Source organism: Rhyacophila brunnea, unplaced genomic scaffold (assembly GCF_057557595.1).
Source record: "Rhyacophila brunnea isolate RB1 unplaced genomic scaffold, BYU_Rbru_1.0 scaffold_14, whole genome shotgun sequence".
Classification (NCBI taxonomy): domain Eukaryota; kingdom Metazoa; phylum Arthropoda; class Insecta; order Trichoptera; family Rhyacophilidae; genus Rhyacophila; species Rhyacophila brunnea.
This window is the reverse complement of record NW_028232796.1, coordinates 28555832-28578127: the sequence shown is the minus strand read 5'-3', so window position 1 is coordinate 28578127 and position 22296 is coordinate 28555832. Positions and strand designations below refer to the sequence as shown.

General features: G+C 37.0%; 1 protein-coding gene across 2 annotated transcripts in view; it reads right to left on the bottom strand.

The window, feature by feature from the left end:
• LOC147075835 (monocarboxylate transporter 14) overlaps positions 1 to 22296 on the bottom strand; it is a 212382-nt gene that overhangs the window by 5682 nt on the left and 184404 nt on the right. For both annotated transcript variants that reach the window (XM_085942157.1, XM_085942156.1), the window contains exons 8-10: positions 12608 to 12836; positions 11309 to 11487; positions 1193 to 1415 (exon numbers count right to left, since the gene is read on the bottom strand). In XM_085942157.1, coding sequence (XP_085798283.1) covers positions 1193 to 1415; positions 11309 to 11487; positions 12608 to 12836 — 631 coding nt within the window. The remainder of the gene's footprint in view (positions 1 to 1192; positions 1416 to 11308; positions 11488 to 12607; positions 12837 to 22296) is intronic.

The following is a 22296-nucleotide window of genomic DNA, read 5'->3' as shown; positions in this document are numbered from 1 at the left end:
TTTTGAATACTAACCAACACCATGTGCAATTTGTATTCTTAGTTCAATATCAGTCAACATTTATGGCACTACAACCCTTGGCAGATCTTGGCCTCCTTCAAAAGCCTTCATCATCATGGATGATCCAGCGCTGACACTCTCCAGTTGTTTCGACCGAGCATTCTTAAATCTCCAGCCATCTCAATTTCGGCCATCCAGGTCTCTTGCCCTCGGAGGTTGCGTACGTAGCCCACCTTGCTGATATATCCTCCGACATTGTATGCATGTGGCCGATCTAGCGCATTCTGCATTTTCATATGCCACAGTGATCTATTTTCCCCTATAAAGTGGGTACAGCTCCTCATTTACGGTTATAGAAAACAAGTTGTATAACTGACAAAGTTTAGTGTGCACTATTATATTTATATACAGTCTACCTCCACTCTTCGCCACTGGTATCCAGCTCATTTCTATTTCAGAGTCTTTTCTTGATATGCCAAGCATGCACTTCTCCACAGCAAGCTGCGTTATTCCAAGATTCTCTCTAAATTTAAATCTTTGCTTGGGAAAATCACATAGATCTATTATGACCTGATCGTAAGTCAAACACTGTAACCACGTAACCATGTAATCCATGGCCCTCACATTCTGAACCGGGCCCCTAGGCCAGGATGTTTGGCGGGCCTCCCTACCTATCTCTAAGGTTAAGGGCAGTGTGATGTTCTACAAGTGTTCCCCAAATGGTATTCCACGGAACCAAACAGTTCCACAAGGTAAAAGGAAGAGTATTTTTATTGTTTTTTTAAATAAATTCACTTGAATTATTGAGTGGTCAACACTTGTCATCATATTATTATGAAGTACTCATTGTGACCCCCTTTTGTGGTAGGTAGTCGAGTAATATGTGACCCTTTGCCGTATTGGATAAATAACTATTTTTATTATTCAAGAAACACATTAGAAACAATTATGACATACAATTCTACACCTAAATATCAATCATCACCTCAAGTTGCATCGCATAGCAACATATTGTGTGTTTATCTCACTTAACTGCTCGACCTGCTACGCCGAGCCCCCAGGCTAGAGCCCTGTCAGGGGGGCAGCATGATGGTATCTATAGCCAGTGCCTTACACATTGAACTATGGGGGGGTGTATTATAGTAGTTGAGCCCCGTTGGTTTAATTAGAGTAAGATAATTTAATAACTCACAAATGGCAACACCAAAGAAGACTGCCATGCAGATGTAAGAGGCATAGGAGCTGCAGAATGGAGTCATGGTGACGGAAATGGTGGCTATCACCAGGCAGATGTTGTTCAGGAGTAGGGAGTTGATCCACGGGTAGTCGGCCACCCAGCCGCACACCACACGACCGATCGTGTTGGTGATTCCGATCACTGACAAGAGCATCGATGCTGAGTTTGATTCGATTCCCTGGAAAATTAATTGATCATAAATTTTATTATCTATTCTTTTATGAATAATATTTTATAAAATCATTTACAATTTAATAGTCTACATTTTATAAAATTTGTTTTTCATGAAAGAACTTTTCGTTGTCAGATGACATTTTCAAAATTCAGTAGATTGACAATAATGTATAAAAATCAACAATTTTATTTGATGAAAAACAAATCTATGGCCTTTAAAGCATGCTATTGTTATAATCTCAAAACATATCTTCGAAAAAGTCACGCAAATGTGACCTTTAACCTTTACCACTCTGCTCAATTTTTTTCAAAACGTATTAGCTACTCTGATCTAAATTCGGGACTTTCTTGTAGATGTTTAAAGTAGAAAACTTGTGACGTTTATATTAAATAATAACTTGATACTGATCCAGCGAGTGAAAATGTCAATAAATTTGTCTGTAGTACCTGAATAAAAAAAACTCATTTTTCTAAATTTGATATTAAAAAAAAAACTTCATTAGATTTTGGACACCGTGTTTGACGATTCGTATGACCATTACTGATGCAATGGGTTTTTGGTACAATTCGCAAAAATAAAATGCTTTATTGGACTTAAATTTACTAAAAGTAATACGTATGCTTTAAATATGTTGTATAGTCATCTATTAATTACCAATATATTATGTTCATAGTTCAGAACACAGGTAATATAACCGTAAATGGTACTTAAATTCTTGGAGAATCTTCTTTTTTTATTTATCCTGTGACTCATTGCAATTTTTTTCGCATGCAAACTATTAATTGGCTGTAATATTCAAAATGACATCTGGTATTAATTTGTTTTTAGGCTACTTACGTAAAAGGGGCGTAACTTTGGGTAGAAAGTGTAACCCAGCTATTGCACTAGTTTTGATCACTGTACACGGTGTTTAACATATAACATTTACAATGTACTTACTTAATTAATGATATTTATTTTAAATGTTGTTATAACAATAAAAATAGTTTACGATTTGAACTTTAAATTAAACCAATGTAACTTGCACTAATCGGAATATTTTTTCAAAGTATGATATTTTTCAAAGCATCCCATCCGCCCACATGAAGTGCCGGTTTGTTACAAGCCGCAAATTTTACAATAATATATTGTTCGTTTTCTTTGATTTCCTTTCCTATTAGAACCTCAAACAACGCAATCCTTATATTGTTTTCTGTCCGACCATGTTCGATCCTAATAGGATCATATGGGCCTCCACAGAGTAGAGGTTTATATTAACAGATTTTGTTTTTTTACGAGAAATGGATGTCAGCCACTTGCTCAACCTAATAGGTCCATACCCTGACTCACGCACAAATTGAAAAACAATATGTGTACTTGCCAGACCCAGGATTCGAACCTGGGACCCACGGCGTCATAGTCCAACGCTTAAACCGCGCGGCCACCGTGGGATTTTTTCTGTACATCAGGCATAATAACATGTAGATTGACGTGATTTAACCGCTGTTCTGGATCTATTGAATGTCTTCCTTGAATAAATACACGTTCAATATTATCAAATGTATCCAAATCTTTGTCTTCACTTCTATTGAAATGATCACTATCGTTATTTTCATTGACATTTTTGTAGTTTTCCATTGTTATTGTTAATTAATTATTTTCTTAATCACGTTATTTACTGTAAATATTTATAATTATTAATAGGTAATGTTATGGAACAGCGAGATGAACTTCATTATACACGAATTTATATTAATTAAACTGACTTTGTTAATTAGAATGTAATATAATATACTTATAATAGATTATATTGTGTTGGATATTGATTTTTTAAACTTCATGGTCAGATGATACTGAAGTTGAAAGGGTATTAAGATTATAAATAATCATATTATGCAGTGCATTGTTAGATATTTAGATTGATAAGAGAAGTGTAACTCAACATACTTACTTCATACAAAAATAATGAGGCATTCACATTACAATGTAAATAACAATGGAAAGATTAAGATAAGCAATCAAAAGCATTCTTATACCCATTAACATTGGGTATTTGATTACACATTCATTTCGATATTAGCTAATAAATGATACTGATAATAATATGACACCTCATGTTGAAATTATTGTATGTATTAAGAATATCTAATAGTAATAAATTAATAATATACAAGGAGTTAGAAAAATACCTGTCCCATAATACAAACAAATAATATGGTCATTGTAAGTGGGAAAAGCATTAAAAGTCCGCCCCTTATAGGATATTATGATAGACTGTCTCAAAAATATTTGAAAATTGCAAATATTTAATCAGGTGAATAGATACATCAATTTTTCCGTGAATTTATTCAACCCAACGGTTGATGCTAATGTAAATTTGATGGTTTATCCTGGATGTTATAATGTTTAACTACATTTGTCGGCAATAACATTTCGTAGAATTCGCATACACTTTTGATAAATCGGGGAGTAAATGTATACATGCACTGGGCCAGACCCCCTGGTCGGCTGAGCTCCCTACTAGAATCGTTCGGGCCAGACTGTCTGGCCCAGAGAGTGCTAAGAGTTAATCCAATATGTTGAGTCACAAAACCTGCTCTGGCAACTTTTTCTACTCAAAAAAATGACAATGTTTTTATTTCATACCTACTACGTAAATATAATATATAATATTATTTTCTCATCATATTGACTGGCATAAAGCGATGATGACAAGTACTTTAATTTGAAAAATAACGTCATGACATTATTTATAAAAAGGTGGTTTTAAAAATACTCAAAGCGGATTAGTAAAATTTCCAGAGCGGATTTTGCGACTCGACGACTCATAAAAAAAACAATTTAAAGTTAAAACTATGCTACTACTAGTAGACTTATTATCATGGCATGGTTGATATTATTTTAACTCCGCCTATAGTAATAGGGAACGTCTCTACCTACGCTATGGCCGGTCCCAAGCCCGGATAAAGGAGGAGGGTTCGTCGTAGGGCTAATCACCCAACACGGTAAAAAAAACCCTGATTACGAATACCAAAACAACTGCCTTGGACCCCGGACTCCCCATAAACCAACGACCCAAGCAGAGAAATAAGGACAAACGATTATATGGAACGTACGTACTATGTTGCAGCCGGGCAAGATGGAGGAGGTTGCAATTGAATTGCATAAGTATAAAATGAGCGTGACTGCATTGCAGGAAATAAGATGGGAGCGCGCAGGTTTCATAAACAAGAGAAACTACATTTTGTATTACAGTGGATCTGCAGGTACGCAGGGTCGCTATGGAACTGGGTTCTTAATCAGCTCTGATATCCGCAGGGCAGTACTAGGATTTGAGCCAATTAGTGAGAGATTATGTAAACTTAAACTGAAAAGTACACTTTACAATATTACGTTGATACCGCCTAAACCATGGCATCCTCAGAGGATCCAAGGCCATGAGGCCTGAATCATCATTGGGCTGATTCATGCAAACATGAACAGATCGACTGCGAGGCAAATTTCTAGCCCGTAAGCAAATAGTAATTATTAATATCATTTTTTTTATATTATTACCTACATTTCATCCAATTTTGACCAATATTGGAAGCAAAGTTCCCAGCCATACAATGTACCTAGCACCTAGAATATCTGATTTGAGATTACTTTGAAAAAATATGTATTTGTACCTAGTTCGAATATTTCAAAATATGTACCTACCTAGCAAAGAAATGCAGTCCCTTTCAAAGCAGGTACCTAAAAAAGGTCTGACTGACTATTTCTGTTGTGAGCGAAATTCTCAGAAATAAGCCAGGTACATAATATGCAGTGTTTTTGTCATTTTTGAGTGACAGAATTTGTTTTATTTTATTCTTGCCTAGAGTTGACCTGCTCTCCAAAAAGGGATTATTCATCCCCATTCGGTTTTCGGACTCTCGAGCGTGACGGCTGTAGCGCCGCGCTCACCGGCGTCACCGCCATTTTAAATTTTTTTTTTTTTTTTTAAATATTTTGTACACTGTACTTTACTGTATTTATATTCCGAACAATAAACGCCCTGTTTTCGCCTGTACTTCCGCGTTGTCAATCAACACAAACATGTCCCCGAAAGAAGAAGCAGACGATACCACCGTGACTTGACATGACATTACATCATCAGGGGGGTCCAGAGTTCTCATCCATCACCCCCCCCCCCCCCCCCCTTTCGGAGGTGACAATGGCCCCCAAGGCGTGGGGCATACGCCTTCTGATCGTGATCGTCTACGATTAGGAGGTAGGCGGAATTTTTTTCGCCCGAATCCAAGCCCTGAGAAGCGATTGATTGACAACCGGAAGAGAGAGCAGCGTGTGGAATTGTGTGAAACAGTACAGCGTCCAGAGGCTCGACCTCTGGTGGCGCTCAACTTGCAAGCAAGCAGAATCATCAAGCCTTCAAGATGCCGCCTGTCATGGATCCACCGCAGTTGGGAAACTATCGCCGGCCGACTCATCGCGCATCATCAGTAATCACGCACGAGGATGCTGCCGAATAACAGCACGCCAGACCATTTCAAAACCAAGGACTCTCGATGTTTCCCCGACCAGCTGTATCATCAGTCGACCCTGGCCCACGGACGGATACGTCGAGGAAGTTCCTGGCTCCAACTGTCTGCGAGCCTTGGAATCAGCCCTGGCCCAGACACGGGACACCAAAGTGCGTAGTCGACGCCACCGGCGCGTCATCTACCACACTTCGGAAGAGCCAAGCAGCCTTCTTCAGCAGAGAAAAGCAGCCTCCAGCAGCAAAGCGAGCAGCCTAGCAGCATCCTCAACCAGCCGTAGCATAGCGTCATAGGTTAGGTAGTTTCAAATAGTGTTTGTGTTTGAATGTGGTGTAAAGTCAGTTTAAATATACAACATTTTAGCGTCAGTTTATACCTAGTAACCTAAGCCTGTGTAAAAAAAACTTTAGCCTGTGTAATTACGTGTTAGCATAGTTTTTTTTTCATGTAAAATTGCCTGTCAGTGTGTGTAACTGGAGGCATGGCAAGCAAGCAATCAAAAAGTGGTCGCGTGGTATGCATCTAGGTGAAGTGTCGTTCGATCTTCGGACCGGCGTTAAGAGAGGCTGGGCGCGACGCCCTCCTCTCTCAGCATCCTTACGGTGGGTCCGGAAAACTGTGGAACCACTGACCGCGAGGCGTCAAAGTGCTGTATTCCCAGTTTGACCGGCCACCGACGGTTCGGAGGGGCTTCGATCCTTTAACGCAGGAGTTGCAACCACCCACATATCAAGCCGCCTCATTGTCCAGTTACACACGCTAAAAACTTTGTATCGTGGTCGATCTTAATCGGCCCAATTACGGTTCAGGGCCTTTCCCAGAGAGGTCGCTTGATACCGCCTAAGCCATGGCATCCTCAGAGGATCCAAGGCCATGAGGCCTGAATCATCATTGGGCTGATTCATGCAAACATGAACAGATCGACTGCGAGGCAAATTTCTAGCCCGTAAGCAAATAGTAATTATTAATATCATTTTTTTAATATTATTACTTACATTTCATCCAATTTTGACCAATATTGGAAGCAAAGTTCCCAGCCATACAATGTACCTAGCACCTAGAATATCTGATTTGAGATTACTTTGAAAAAATATGTATTTGTACCTAGTTCAAATATTTCAAAATATGTACCTACCTAGCAAAGAAATGCAGTCCCTTTCAAAGCAGGTACCTAAAAAAGGTCTGACTGACTATTTCTGTTGTGAGCGAAATTCTCAGAAATAAGCCAGGTACATAATATGCAGAGTGTACTTTACTGTATTTATATTCCGAACAATAAATGCCCTGTTTTCGCCTGTACTTCCGAGTTGTCAATCAACACAAACATGTCCCCGAAAGAAGAAGCAGACGATAGTGACTTGACATGACATTACATCATCAGGGAGGGGTCCAGCGCATTTACCCCCCCCCCCCCTTTCGGAGGTGACAACGTTCATCAACGTTTATGCCCCAACTGACGATGCGACCGAGGAAATTAAGGATAGATTCTATGAAGATCTGCAGAGAACCTGCGAAAAAGTCTCCCCACATGATGCTCTAATTATCTTGGGAGACTTCAATGCAAAAATTGGAAAAGAGGAAGCATTTAAAGAAGTAGCTGGGCAGCACAGTTTGCATGAATCGACAAGCGATAATGGTGAACGTCTATGCTTTTTAGCGGCTGCAAATAATTTAATAATTAGTAGTACATGGTTTAAACATAAAAATATCCACAAAGGAACCTAGAAAATACCTGGAAGTAATACATGCAACCAAATAGATCACATCTTATATCGAAAAGAAGAGCGACAACAGTGGAGGATGTGCGCGTCTGCAGAGGAGCCAATTGCGATTCTGATCACTTCCTGGTGAGAGCAAAATTAAAACAAAAAATCTCCTTAATACTGAAAAAAGAAGGCCAGAGAAGAACTAAATGGAAAGCTGAAAAATTGAGGGATGAAGAAATTTTGGATTAATACCAGGAATCTATAGAAACAAACTTAAAAATTACTTTAATAACCGATGATGTGAATGTGGACTGAATACAACCTTACACTCCACCACCTGTTTATTGATTTTAAACAAGCTTTCGACAGCGTAAATACGGATAAGATGCTGCAAAGCCTAAAAATACTGGGAATTCCCTTAAAACTAGTAAGGCTAATAAAGACCACACTGACGGATACTCAATCCGTTGTCGCTGTGCAAAATGAGCAAACTGAAAGCTTCAAAATCGAATCAGGTGTGAGAAAAGGGGATGCGCTATCCACTATGGTATTTAACCTTGTGGTGGAATCCATAGCTCGTGAAACCAACATAAGAGGATGGGTAGATAACAGTACAACGCAGATGTGCGCTTATGCTGATGACATAGTAATTACAAGCAGATCCAAACAGAGGATGATCGACCATGGTGGCACTATGAAAATAAAAGCAGAAAACGCTGGGCTGCAAATAAACCAGTCAAAAACTAAATATATGGTCAGCACACGCGATCAGGTACCGCTGCAGAATATAGACATAGGACAGCATGCATATGAAGGGGTGGACAAGTTTACGTATCTCGGATCCAGCCTAAATATCCAAAATAAGACAGCAGAGGAGATAAAAATCCGCCTTATCTCCGGGAATAAATGCTGGCATGCCTGCAAGCGACTGGTGGGGTCTAATTAAGGGTAAAATTCTAGGCCGAAGAAGTAAACTTCTAATTTATAAAACAATTATTATAAGGCCAGTGGTCACTTATGGCTATGAGACTTGGTGCTTAACTCAAAACGAGGAAAACAAATTAGCTGTCTTCGAGCGCAAAATACTCTGCAAAATCTTTGGACCCACGTTGGAAAATGGGAACTACAGAATAAAAATGAACCACGAGTTGGAAGAGCTGATTGAACAGCAAACAATCATAAGATACTGTAAGTCCCAAAGACTACGATGGGCGGGACATGTGGAGAGAATGCCTGAAGTTAGAGCGCCAAGGATCATGACGAAGTGGCTACCCCAACGGAAGAGACCCAGAGGCCGTCCAAGAAGGAGATGGGCTGACGCCGTAGAAGTGGACTGGCTTCATATAGGAAGACCCGGTAACTGGAGAAGTGTGGCGAGTGACCCGAGTGAGTGGAGAGCGGTTGTGGAGGAGGCCAAATCACACCCCGGGATGTAGCGCCGTGGAAGAAGAAGAAGAAGAAGGTTGATATTATTTAGTTAATAGTGGCGTATGGTCCATAGATGCTGATGCAGCGCATCCTCACTAGAGGTGAGTTGGAAATGCTGTCACCAGTTTGTGTACTCAAGTATCGGATGAAACTACCCATACTCAGTACATGTGGCCCAATAAACTTGTTCCAAAAAAGTTGGTAGACTTTAAATACTATTGACATTAAATGCGCGAGAGCGAGGTAGCACTTGAATACAATTATATTTTAATTTATTAGTTTATGCATGGGAATGAAATCATCTTATGTATGAACAAATAGGTCATTAATTTTCTGTAGCAGCATATTGTTCCCTCGGAAATGTGGTCAGGTGACTGAGATGACGCAGTTTACAATAAAAAAAATCATTGTTATTCATTTTATGTTAACAAGAATATTATAACATAACATCAAAACAACTCATAAATTTAAAATGTGTTTAAAATTTTATAATAAATGGGACATTTCGAAAAACCCAGCTCAGTGTATTTTTAGTGATTCTATTGAAGCCGATATTTCAAATACTAATATGGAGTTAAGTTTTAGTTCCAGTTTAGTATGAGACTTATGTCGCATACGCACGCCAACGGCTCTATATAGTATTCTAAATACTAGTAAGTATTTTGGAACAAGTTTTGATACCAAGTATTTTTTTATACTGGTAGTATGTAAGTATACTTAGTCTTCAAAATCGACCAGTTTTCCCACCTCAAATCCTCACTACTTGTCTACATAAAATAAACAAAATGAAGAAATAGAATTATTTGATTTGGTTTCTTCAAACCGATGAGATGGACGACAGTTCGATCAAGGAGTGTGCGCTTCTCTTTCTTTTAACATGGTTTTTAAGACGTCCGATCCTAATAAGATCATAATATGGACCTTCACAGAATGGAAGTTTGTATTAACAGATTTTTGTTTTTACGAGAAATGGATGTTAGCCACTTGCTCAACCTGTTAAGTCCATACTCTGACTCCAAACACAAATTGAAAAACAATATATTTTGTATTTGCCTGGTACCTATGACATTATAAGCCACTCGGCCATTGTGCGTTCCTATACCCACACTCTAACTCACCTCTCCACTGCTGCTATCTGACCACATAACCTAGACGTGATGAATTATTATTGCATGTAGGTTATTCGACAACGTTTGGGTGCAGGCACGTTCCCATTTACGCTTAGACTAATTTACCTACTCTGATGAATTGGTGGTAGGGTGTTATTTGACGTGTAGATGTTGGCCCAAACCTCTCTAGCCGCACCTCACCTCACTACTTCAGCACTGCTATTTGACCACTTTAGTAATAAATACGTTATTTTAAGAAGTTTTATCTTATCACTTCAGAGTGGTCTGTAATCTGTACAAGTTTCATCAATACCAGTGTAGTAGGTTTGAGTTATAATGAAACTAACGGAAAATACACTATCATTTTACTTAACGATACTTCTAAAGATACTGTATTATTAATAATATTACGTTCTTATATTGTAATATTATTAGTAATTCTTTTAGAATATTGCAGAGCTTTCACACATACCATTGGCTGCCCGGCAATAATCAACTAGTTATAAAACCCTAAGTAAATAATATATTGTAGCAAATAGTGTGTATAAATAATGTTTCACTGTATCCCTGCAAGTCAAAGTCACCGCACGCGACTCATGTACTTAGTATTGCTAATTATAACTAATTATTATTCATGGGGAAATATATGAATACCCAGGCTCAACTAAAAGAAAGTCCACGCTGATAACTTTAGAGAATAATCTGTTCGTAACACAATTTAATTGTTCAAAGTATCTGAGCCGAAGGACGAATTACTAGATATCTAATTAAATACAATTGACTGAAAAATGACCTTTAACGCAACATAATATAAATTGCTTTACAAAACAAAAATTCTAATCTTTTTGCTACGTAGGTTAACAGATGAAATATTATTAATTATTTCAGACGATTTTAATAAGAATTTAAGGTACTGTTCGGTTATACGGAATACAGCGGAAAACACATTTTAAAAATACCCGATATACTGGATTATTTGTTAGTTTGGGTTAGTTTAGGTTAGGTTAGGTTAGGTTTGGTTAGGTTTAACTAACAAATAATCCAGTTTATCGGCTATTTTCAAAATGTGTTTTCCGCTGTATTCCGTATAACCGAACAGTACCGAATTTAATACTAAATTTGTCATGACGACACACGAAATCCAACACTCTTACATCTAATTTAGCTGCATCTACGAGGTATACAAATGGCACATAGAGGCCGGCCATTCCGAAGACATTGGAGACACTGATCATCATGAAGACTGGATCCTTCAGGAGAGTCAAGTCAATCATCGATGCTAGCACACTCTTGAATGACTCCGGCATTATCAAGCATGGACACAGGTCGAATTCTGGAAAAAATTAATTAACGTTAAATTTAAATACCCTGACTTCTGCTTCTTAAAGGTATTATTAATAAACATTGTACTCCTGATCCATTAACAGTTATGTGGTTATTTTTTGTGAGTGGATCATCTCAAGTTCGCGGTATAAAATTCCATATTTTACTCAACGAACTGCCATAGTACTTAAGCTATCATTAATATGCTGACATTTGAACATTAAACGTGTTAAACATCTACTATAACTGAGGATATTTTCAAATTCTCTCAATAAATGGCTACCATCTTTTTATTCTTTATCCTTTTTAACACTACAACAGGCCATAAAGCCCAATAGCAGTAGTGCAAGAGTAGAAGCAAAACGATTACATGGCTTTGAGAAAACCGCATAAATATATTATAACCTCACTGGGAATAGAACCCAGAGCTCCTGGTTGAGAGTCATATGGCTTACGCACTAGACCACTATTGAATCAAGGTAATAATCATTAGTACTAAATTTGATTCATAAAAGGTAACTATATTTACATTACTAATAATTATTTTTGTGAATAATTTTAATTCAAAACTGACTACACATTTTTAGAATACAAAGCAGTTTCATTGATATACATAATTTGTGAAAATGTATAAAAAATCTTCAGTGTAGAGAAAAAAGGTGTAGTGGAATTTGAACTTCACATTGCTTTGTGATATTGATATAGATACTTGCCTAACTATTATAATGTCCCCAAAAAACTCTTAACCTTTCCCGTACTGTGTCTTTAACTATTTTATATTTTAGTGTTAATAATATGGACTTCATCCATTTTATAATAATAATATTCCTTGAATCCTCGATGAAAGACATAACAAATAATAATAAACCAATATTAATTATAGATCTATTTATAATATTGACAAAATTGGTATGTTATATTATCCTAAAATTAATATTGCAACACAATGTGACGGCACATGAAGGAACTGAATTTATTGGCACATTAAGGGATAGGTTACCAAAAATTCAATTAAAATGGAAATATGTAATAATAATCTTATGACAAAATAATATACAACTTATGTACAGTAATTATTATTGTACATAATATAGTCAAGCGGAATAAAATATGGAGAACAATAAACTTACGTTCTTGTCTTTCCACATCACCCTGTCTTGATTGCGTACTGCCAGCATGCGCCAGTGACATTACACTCGCCCTGTAGTTGGTGAGTGACTTCTGGCTCTGGTACTCCGGCAAATTCACAACTGACCCAGAGTAAAAGATATCTTTCCTGGAGAGTGGACGCACCATGCGGGTTGGCTCGCGGGGCACTGATATGGACATCTTTGAATTATACACGCTCTCTCCGTCACCCTGTAGATAAACAAAAACATGCTTAATGGTTTATCTGGAGATAGAAATTCAACATCAAGGGTGTTGAATAAAGCATTCTTCTATCCTAAATAGATATCTCAAAATATCGGTATAGTATCAAAAGACAGTATCGATATTTTTTTGACATCTCTAGTTAGCAAGACCCTGGAAATACTAATATTTTGAGGAATATCAGTTGGTTAGTGTCATAATTACCTCATAGCCAAAGTATGAAAAACACTGGACCCCAGCCAAACAAAAGGCGCTAATCTCAGATTGATAGTTATCAATGAATTTTCTATTTGGTAATAGGTATACCGTTCACAAAAAATATACAGTCGAACTCGGTTATTACGATCTCGGACATAGCGAGATCTCGGATGTAATGAGGAAACATTCGTTGACATTTTGGTTCAAGATTTTCTTCATACATTTATTCACTGTTATAACGAGCGGATATACCGAGCTAAAATACTGTTAATGGGTCGATCGTTTAAAAACATTTCGACCCTAAGCAATAAAATCCGATCGGACAGGATGCCGCCGGGGATGGATTACGTTTATGACACTAGTTAAGTGTCTAAGTACCTAACTTATTGTTGTTTTCGCTGACAATAATGAAAAAGTATCCACTCATATGGTTGAAAAATCTAAATGTGAAGCTTCACTTCTTTTGTAGTTTATGAAGGCCATGCTTGTTTCGGGGATTTTTATGATGGTTTTCAGATTTTTTATTTTCGACTTTTTTTGTTATGTGACTACTCATTTAAAAATACCTATTCTCTGATATAACGAGTACCGCTTATAACGAGCAAATTCAGTTGGTCCCATCTTCCTCGTAATAACCAAGTTCGACTGAAGATTAAAAATAAAACCAACAGAAATCTGAAAAAAATATGGAAGGAATGCTAGAAAATGCTTTCGATTTTGGATGATTTTTTTGTTTTTGTTTTGAGGGGGACCCTTTTATGTTTTTGTATAGGCATATTTCTACACCACTGTATATTTGGTATAAAGTTAATAAGTATGACATTTATGACAGCTACGTTAGAATACATTAGAAGCGAAATCACAATCCTTGAACTTTTCCACTGCCAATGAAATTCTGTTGCATAGTATATCCCCTGCCAATGAAGAAAAAAATTGAGCTGGCGGACGGCCAAAAGTCACCAGCTGTTGAAGAAACCACATGGCTAATTCTTATTTTCACTTGAGCATTTTTGATATGTTGACAAAATAATAAAAATACAATAGTATTTCGAGCATAGCAATAATTAAAATTTGATCAGACTTGGACTGTCTTCCAGAAGATAGTCGCTCCCGCAAGTGAAAAGAAAGACTCACTAATGCCTGGATAGAGACAATATAGAAACTCTCACCAGGATATGAACTGGATTTTGATGTCTGGAAGGCATTGCATATACTGACTCTTTGTTCCAACGTGTAAAAAAGAAATCTGGGTAGGTGAGATATCATAGACAACGTCTCATGTGAGTGCGGTGAGATGCAGGATGTTAGTTATATTCTTTTTGCCCTCGTATCGTAGATCATAATTATGCAATTTTCATTTAAACGCGCCATCTCCAAAATTTTGTAAAATTGACATTAATCGAATTCTAATTGTATGTTTTTTCCCTTTCTTATTATTCTCTTTTTCTGTTCTATCTTAGATAACTCATATTATGTACACATTTCAATAATAAAATTCTTTACACACATTAATATATTATTTTAAAAAATGTTACTTTTCTGTCTATACTTATTCAATACTCTTTATCATTTTTCTTATGTAATATATTAATATTTCATGTTCTTCTTACTTTCTAACTTTCCATCTTGTTAGGCTTAACTATATTATAATTTATATATGGCAGTGGCGAAGGGTGGAGGTAGGCTGTTAAGATCTGCCATAAATAGTGCACACTAAACTTTGTCAGGCATACGCATTTATTTTCATTGAAATAAGACTACAATTTACAGACGGTGTCGGTTAGATTTTCAAATTCAATTAAACCCTGCAAAACTAAGCCATAATAGTTAATAGTCAAAAAATACTTGTCTATCTATAAAATATCTAAAATTATGCAATTAAATCTTACTTAACTTGGATATTTTATAGATAGAATAATATTTTTTATCTATAAAGCTTAGTTTAGGCAGGGCTTAATGAATTTAAAAAAATGAACCAACAATATTGTGTAATATGCTTAATCCAACGAAAACAAATAAATATGAATGAAAAAGTGTGCATAATTTTGTTGTATCAAAAATATACCAAAACGATTATGGTTTGGTTTAATTGATTTTTAAAAACTAATTAACACCATCTGTAAATTGTTAGTCCTAGTTCAATAAAAACAAATAGGTACGTCTGACTAACAAAATTTAATGTACACTATTTATGGCGGATCTTAACAGCCTACCTCCACCCTTTGCTACTAATATATGGAAATTTGCTGGTTGCAATATCTTCTCTCTAATCTATTTTACAACGTTTTTATTAGGTCGTATTCTTGTTTTTCCGGTGATTGTTTATCCAGTACAAATCTTGCAATCGATTTTTAACTAACTTCCCGACTAGCTAGACATTTGAAACTTTTAGAATATATTAGAACACGGTGCCAATGCATTCTTTTAATACTTTTAGCCATCTTTAAGTAGAATTGAATTCATTTTCAGTTAATTCTGTTTTGTATGAAAAGTTATTTCGACACTAGGTATTATTGGTTGCTAGGGGTCTGGGGTCCTAGCAAATAAATTATTAATATTTACGTGCGTTACTATGGAAATCAATATGACATGTCAAAATGACATTTCAGTATTATTTCGATCAAGTACAATTTTTTTTGATCGTTTAAGCTAGTCAAGTCAAGTTTATATGATTCAACAGAAAATTTAAAAACGTTGAATATAAAAATTTCTTTTTATCTTGTAATTATTTATACATTATTTGTAATCAATGTAACTGTTTGTTTTCCTTAATAAATAAAATAATATAAAAGAGGACCTATCGAAGGTGGACGGCGAGGCGATCAAGAAGTGACATGATTCCGGATACGTTAAATAGGATAGCACAAAATATTATGTCCATACTATAATATCATGAGTATGGTGTTCGTAAGGGGCAACTATCACCCCGCATCCTTTAATGATATTCTGCATGACTCAGAGACCTGGTGTAATACCAGAAAACATGTATTAGGCTTATTGCTCCTCGGACCCATCAATGAGACACAGTTGAGGTGGAGTTGTTGAGTTGTGATATCTGTCTATCTCACTCAGCTGGTCAACCTTCCAGGTAAAAGCCCTGTCTGCTCTCCTATTTGGGGGGCCATGGTGGACGCACATTGACACGAATACTGATAAATGAATATAATGATATTATTACCTAACCAAAAGTCCAGAGTTTAGGTACAAATGGGGCATTAAAAAAATTGGCATTACATATTTACTGAGAAAATCTTTTTAGGTCATTTTTTTTTAATTTCCTAAAAACTTCCATGTGCGTGGGAAAATGTCGTGTGTATTGCCAAAGTGATGAGATGATGTAACAATTAGTCACATGTATTTAAACCAAAGACCCTCCAACTGCGAGAAACATTGTTCATAAATAAATTTGATATGAGTTATAGTTAGTTCGGGATGCCAAAAAGATGATTGATTTTCTTGTTTCTGATACTTCATTTCATTTCCAATACAACAGCGGAATGGAAAAAAATTCATGAACTGCGTCAACCGGGTGTTTACATTTTCTTAGCGATTTTTCACTTATAAGTGATGAACCTGGATCCGAGGCATATAAGTAGGTAATAGAAAGCCTATCAAATTATTTAGTCTTGTGTACTTAGGCACCTGCATCATCATCATCAGGGGCGCGACAACCCGGTGTGGGTCCTGGCCTCCTCCAACAGCTCCCTCCACCTGTCCCTATCCAGTGTGGCCGCTTTCCAATTTGGTAGCCCCAGAATACGGCAGTCACTGGCAGCTCCATCTAACCAGCGAATCTTTGGCCTCCCTCTTCTTCTACGTCCTACTGGATTGCTGGACATCACTCTTTTTGCCGGTTCATTGTCATTCATACGGTGCACATGACCTAGCCATCGCAGTCTCCCAATCTTAATTGATTGAACTGCGCTGCAATCTTCGTACAGCCCGTAGAGCTCAGCATTATATCTTCTCCTCCAATTGGTGCCATCCCTGATCGGTCCATATATACGGCGGAGAATTTTTCTTTCAAATAATATGTTCAGGGCTGTTAGGCTTAGGCACCTGCATTTGCTAATAATTAAACCAAGCAGGCAAGTGTCCACGATCAAATAGAAGCCGCTGAACAAACGAAATGTCAATGGGCTGGTTATGTTGCTCGGTGAGTGGATAACCACTGGACAAATTCCATCATACAGAGGGAACTAAACGAGCACAAGGACGCCCTAAATCGTGCTGGATAGACAAACTAGTAATTTGACGTTGCAGCAAAGAAATATAGACCCAGAAGAGTGGAAGGAGCGAGGGGAGGCCTTCATCCAGCAGTTGATAGACCCCAGTTAATGATGATAAAGATGACATTATCCATTCTTGTGAATTATTCGAATCCGATGGATGCGGGTTCTAGTCCCACACGTCACCTAGTTATTGTATGTTTTAAAGATTTTTCCTAATGTGTATTTCTGGGAAGTTTTCGAATTACGTATGTTCATATTCCATTGTTATTTTAATAGAATAACATTATGTTATTTCAATAGAACACCTAATACTCATTTTCACCGAATTCGGAGTTATCGTAGTTCATCTCTCACATACGGATTTATTAACGAAAATATTTCTATCTTTCAAAATTGAGTTTGCTAAATGGATATGCGAAAAGTTTCCACTTATAAATAAACACATAATTATACTTATAGTAGTTTTTGAATCCGTAGTGGCTCAACAGTGGTTGTCAATTTTATAAAAGGGGTGCATCGCTCGCAACAACTTGGGAACTAGCGGTCCTAATGAACGCTGTCACATCTCAAACATGAATGGCCTGTCATCAGCGGCTTTTAAATATGATGTCTGTGCGCATTCTCCCGATTTATCCGCCAAGTGAACAAAAATTAACAAACCAAACAATTAAAAAAAATTCAACGCTTAAATCCTTTTAAATTGGCAAAGCTAATGAAATACCAGAGACAATACCAATTAAGCGCGATAATTAAACGCAATATTTTGAATTTCGAGCAACGAGTAATCACGAGTAATTAATTAACCAGAAGCAGGACTAAATAATATTTAATAATTGAGAATCAAAGGAGTGGGTACAAGTGACATGTACGTACGAAAACAAGGACCAAAGTACACTGCGAGTGGCCGTGCAATGCGCGCGTGGCACGAGAGGCATAAAAAGAACCTGATTGCGTACAGCGTAGTGCACAAAGAAAGTTCCGTTTGGGCCCCCTGCTTGTTGCGGTGTACTCCGCCACTAAATCAGTTTCCCATGATCACATACAAAATATATGTATGAATGAAAAAGGAATCAAACATATACTTAACTGTCTTGTATGAATCGTTATGATTATTGTATTCTTATTAACATACGGAATTAAGAGCAGTTTCTCATCATCACATACACACTAATAAGTATACATTTAAAAAGAATCAAACATATACTTAACTTTTTTGTATGAAACGTTATGATTATTGTATCCTTAAGATACGGAGTTAAGAGCAGTTTCCCATCACCACATGCATACTAATATAATATGTATCCATGAAAAAGGAATATCTAACTATTTTGTATGAAAAGTTGTCAGATTTGTATTCTTAACATACACGATTACACTCCTGTAAATGTGAATGAAATGTGTGAATAATTATAAACTTTTTTTTTATTCAACGAATAATTCACAAGATTTAAGAATGCAACATTCTTTTATTAACATACATAATCTTTACATAATCTGAAAACATTTCTGAGAAATAGAAAAAATATTTTACGACACCCATCAAGATTCGCGCCCATGTATCTAACCACTAAGCAATCGGCTTTGAATTAATATACAAAAGCCGATTGCCAAAAACTAACGCAATTTAGAAAGCGCTTCAGAGAGTTACATAACTTACTATTACAATATTACGTGGTGTTAGATTAGGTTAGTGACACGAACACGTTTAGTGTGCTCCCGAGAGGACACTCCCATAAGGAGTGGTACCATCCAATCGCTCGATCTGATCAAAATAGTCAATGTACCACCGGTTATAAAGTAATAAGCTTGCGACCCTCGACGAAGACAAGCCATATATGATGTATGAGGAAGTCCTACAGTCCCACTGCTCCTCAGGGTGAACTGTAGATGAGATAAGTCGGTCATAAGGACCATGAAGAGTGATGGTAAGGATGTAAATAACGACGGAGTAATAATAAGGTAGTAATTAAAATCCAATTAATAAGATGCAGTAAGAAGATTATGTGTCCTAATTAAGATGGTAGCAATAGGTATATAATGTTAGTAATAGATATTTTGCCATGTTAAATAAATAATTGATAGGTATATAAATATTAAATTAGCATAATACTGTATTGGACTTCGAGTAGATATAATAATGTAATTAAGATAAATGGATCTAATATTGTATAATTGCGATGATTAGGTATTGTCAGCGTGTGTAATTGTAAACCGACATTAGTATATAAATCTGTACCCATAATTAGAGTATAATGTTGACATAATTCGATCCGCGAAATTAAGCTAGATAATAATTATTCAATATTTTAATTAATTTAATTAGACGAGAATCGGTCTAGACCTGGGCTCTGTACATAGCATCTACATAGCATCTAAACCACTCACGAGGTACTGTATACCTCTGGCTTCTAATTTTCATCACTCCCATATTAATACCATACGCGTGATCCACGCATCCCGCGCGAGATTGCCCCGCGGATTTTATCGCGGCTCGTGTGTAACATATGAGCGGCCTTGGCGCTGCGTTCGCCAGTCGGTAACCGGACAGTTGTCTCCCTCGCACAACTGGATCAATTCCCTATCCCGACCGCGGCCACAGCCGATTGGCTCATGTGTGGAGCGAAATCCCTGTTACGCAATTCATGACAGCCGCGAGATCTCCATACAAACACATTATTAATGATAGCTAGAGCTGCGCGTGTCCGATCAACGTAAAATTTGAAATGACGTATGCGTCTACGGACCGCGGAGATTTCAGTTATTCCATAGTACGCGTAACCATAAAGGTTCGCGAGATATAGAGCTCAGAGACGGGTCAGATTCCATTAATTTTAGCGCCTTAAATATAAGTTAATTAGATATAACATTTATATGTATACGTAGAGAATAAGACCTAGTATTTTAATAATTTTTATTTTTATCATAAATATACACGTAGCGCGTGGGCGGCCCGCTTATAGGTCCGAACTTGTGGCTCCCGCCATTCAATCATGATGAGACTCACATCACGGGGTGTATACTCAAATGCTAGCGTGAACGGTAACGAGCAGATTGACGTATCACACTCTTTGATACACTGAGTTTTCGCTTGGTTAATTAAAAACCAAAAGTACAATACAAGCTAAAAAACGCATTCATTGTAGGGAGAGCTATGTGAAATCGCGCTCTCAGCGGGATGTCGCGAAAGAGGTTTTACGCCGGCGGCCCGCGCCTACCAAACACCGTTGATTTCAGCTCTCTCGCGACTTGCGGTTTCGCGGGGCAATCAATTAAGTCCGAATCTCATAGTGAAAATGATATGTGGATTTTTGACCCGTAGAACGCTCGCCCGAGGGGATGAAATCTCCCGATTCGAATAAAAACCCAGGATTTCCGAATTCTGTATCCAGTTTTCTACTGCTTCCAAGACCGAGTCCACGTCGGGCGTCGGTCTGATATATCATACAAATTCATATAATTGTGCAAGTCTGCACAGGAGTTTGGGACCACCCAACTCCCCCTTTTCCTCCTGCGGGTAAAATACCTAACGTTGGACTCTGTCGTTTCGTCGCGAGTAATCGTTATAAATACCTAACCCCGACTTAGAAAAATTTCGCGAATAATTTTTCGAACATAAATACCTATCTGGTACTTTAATATTTTCGAGTGAAAAGTATAATTTCGTACAGCGGTTCTTCATCGGAGGCTCCGAATCTTTTTCGACTTTTATCTGCTATTCATCGGGTCGTATGTACCTGACTGTCAACTTAAGTTCGATAGTAGTAATCTTTTGATACTTTTGGATAATTGTGGAACTTTTCTTCGAATTAATATTTCTTTGTTGCGAGTGTTAATGTACTTTATCATCTGACGGATGACCGTATACCGTGCTTGAACATTTATGTGAATAATATTAACTTTCTGAACATTAATAATTATAATATGATGAACCATTGTGAACTTTGTGAACTTTTGTGAACTTGAACAATATATGGAACATCTACCAACTATGAGTTTTTATTCTGACTTCCAACCATATGAAGACCTTGGCCTGTGACTCCTCTTGGCATTGACAACCTTCACTTCCATACCCTTGGAACTAGCCGCGGCAGTGGAGGGCCCCGTCATTAGACGTGGGAAAAGTTCGTTATTGAAGAACTAAGGTTTTCTTTCTTATTTTCACTGTGCACTTCATTCAGGACGTAACTTATTATTTTCGTGGAGTTGTTTGGTTATTCATTATTATTATTTACGTCACATGTTAATTGGCACTTGCGTGAATATAGTACAGTCTGAGTAGATTTATTTAAAAAAAAATGCGTTTTAATTTTGTATCTTTAACATCGAATTATCTTAACACTAAATTTATACAAATCAAAGATCCTTTCTCTAGGAGTTATGTGATGCTGAAACTCATTATTTCATAATATGTGTGACTTGGTATTTATTTATGAGTATTATTGTATTTTTACTGTGGGAGTCTCAATTTCAACCAATGCCTCGGGCCTCCGAATACACATTCAATAAAATATATTATTATTGACAATTGAATGCAAAAAATATGGCATCGGATAAAATATTTATAAAGCACAAAGTTTAATATCATACGTTATGACACGCCAAAATCATGTGGTTAAAAAGGGTACAATATCATACAGCAAAAAAGCAAAAATAGTATTTAAAAAATATATTCAACAACCTCTAAAATGTCATTTCAATAATATGTTTTCGGGGACACCAATATGTATTAGCCCAAGTGGTTATAAGGGGTTCAAACACAAACCCGACACTGATCAGAGTGATCACCCACATAGTGCTTTACCATAGCGCCAGGAAATAGTAGAAGAAATAATATAAAATAAATACACCATCTCGGCGAATTTGAGACGGTTGGAAGTAATATTTTACCACGTTTTTCTTAGCTCGTATTCTTGTTTGTCCGGTGGTTGTTTACCCAATACAAATCTTGCAATCGATTTTTCCCGACTAGCTAGACATTTGAAACTATTAGAATATATCAGAATATGATGCCAATGCAT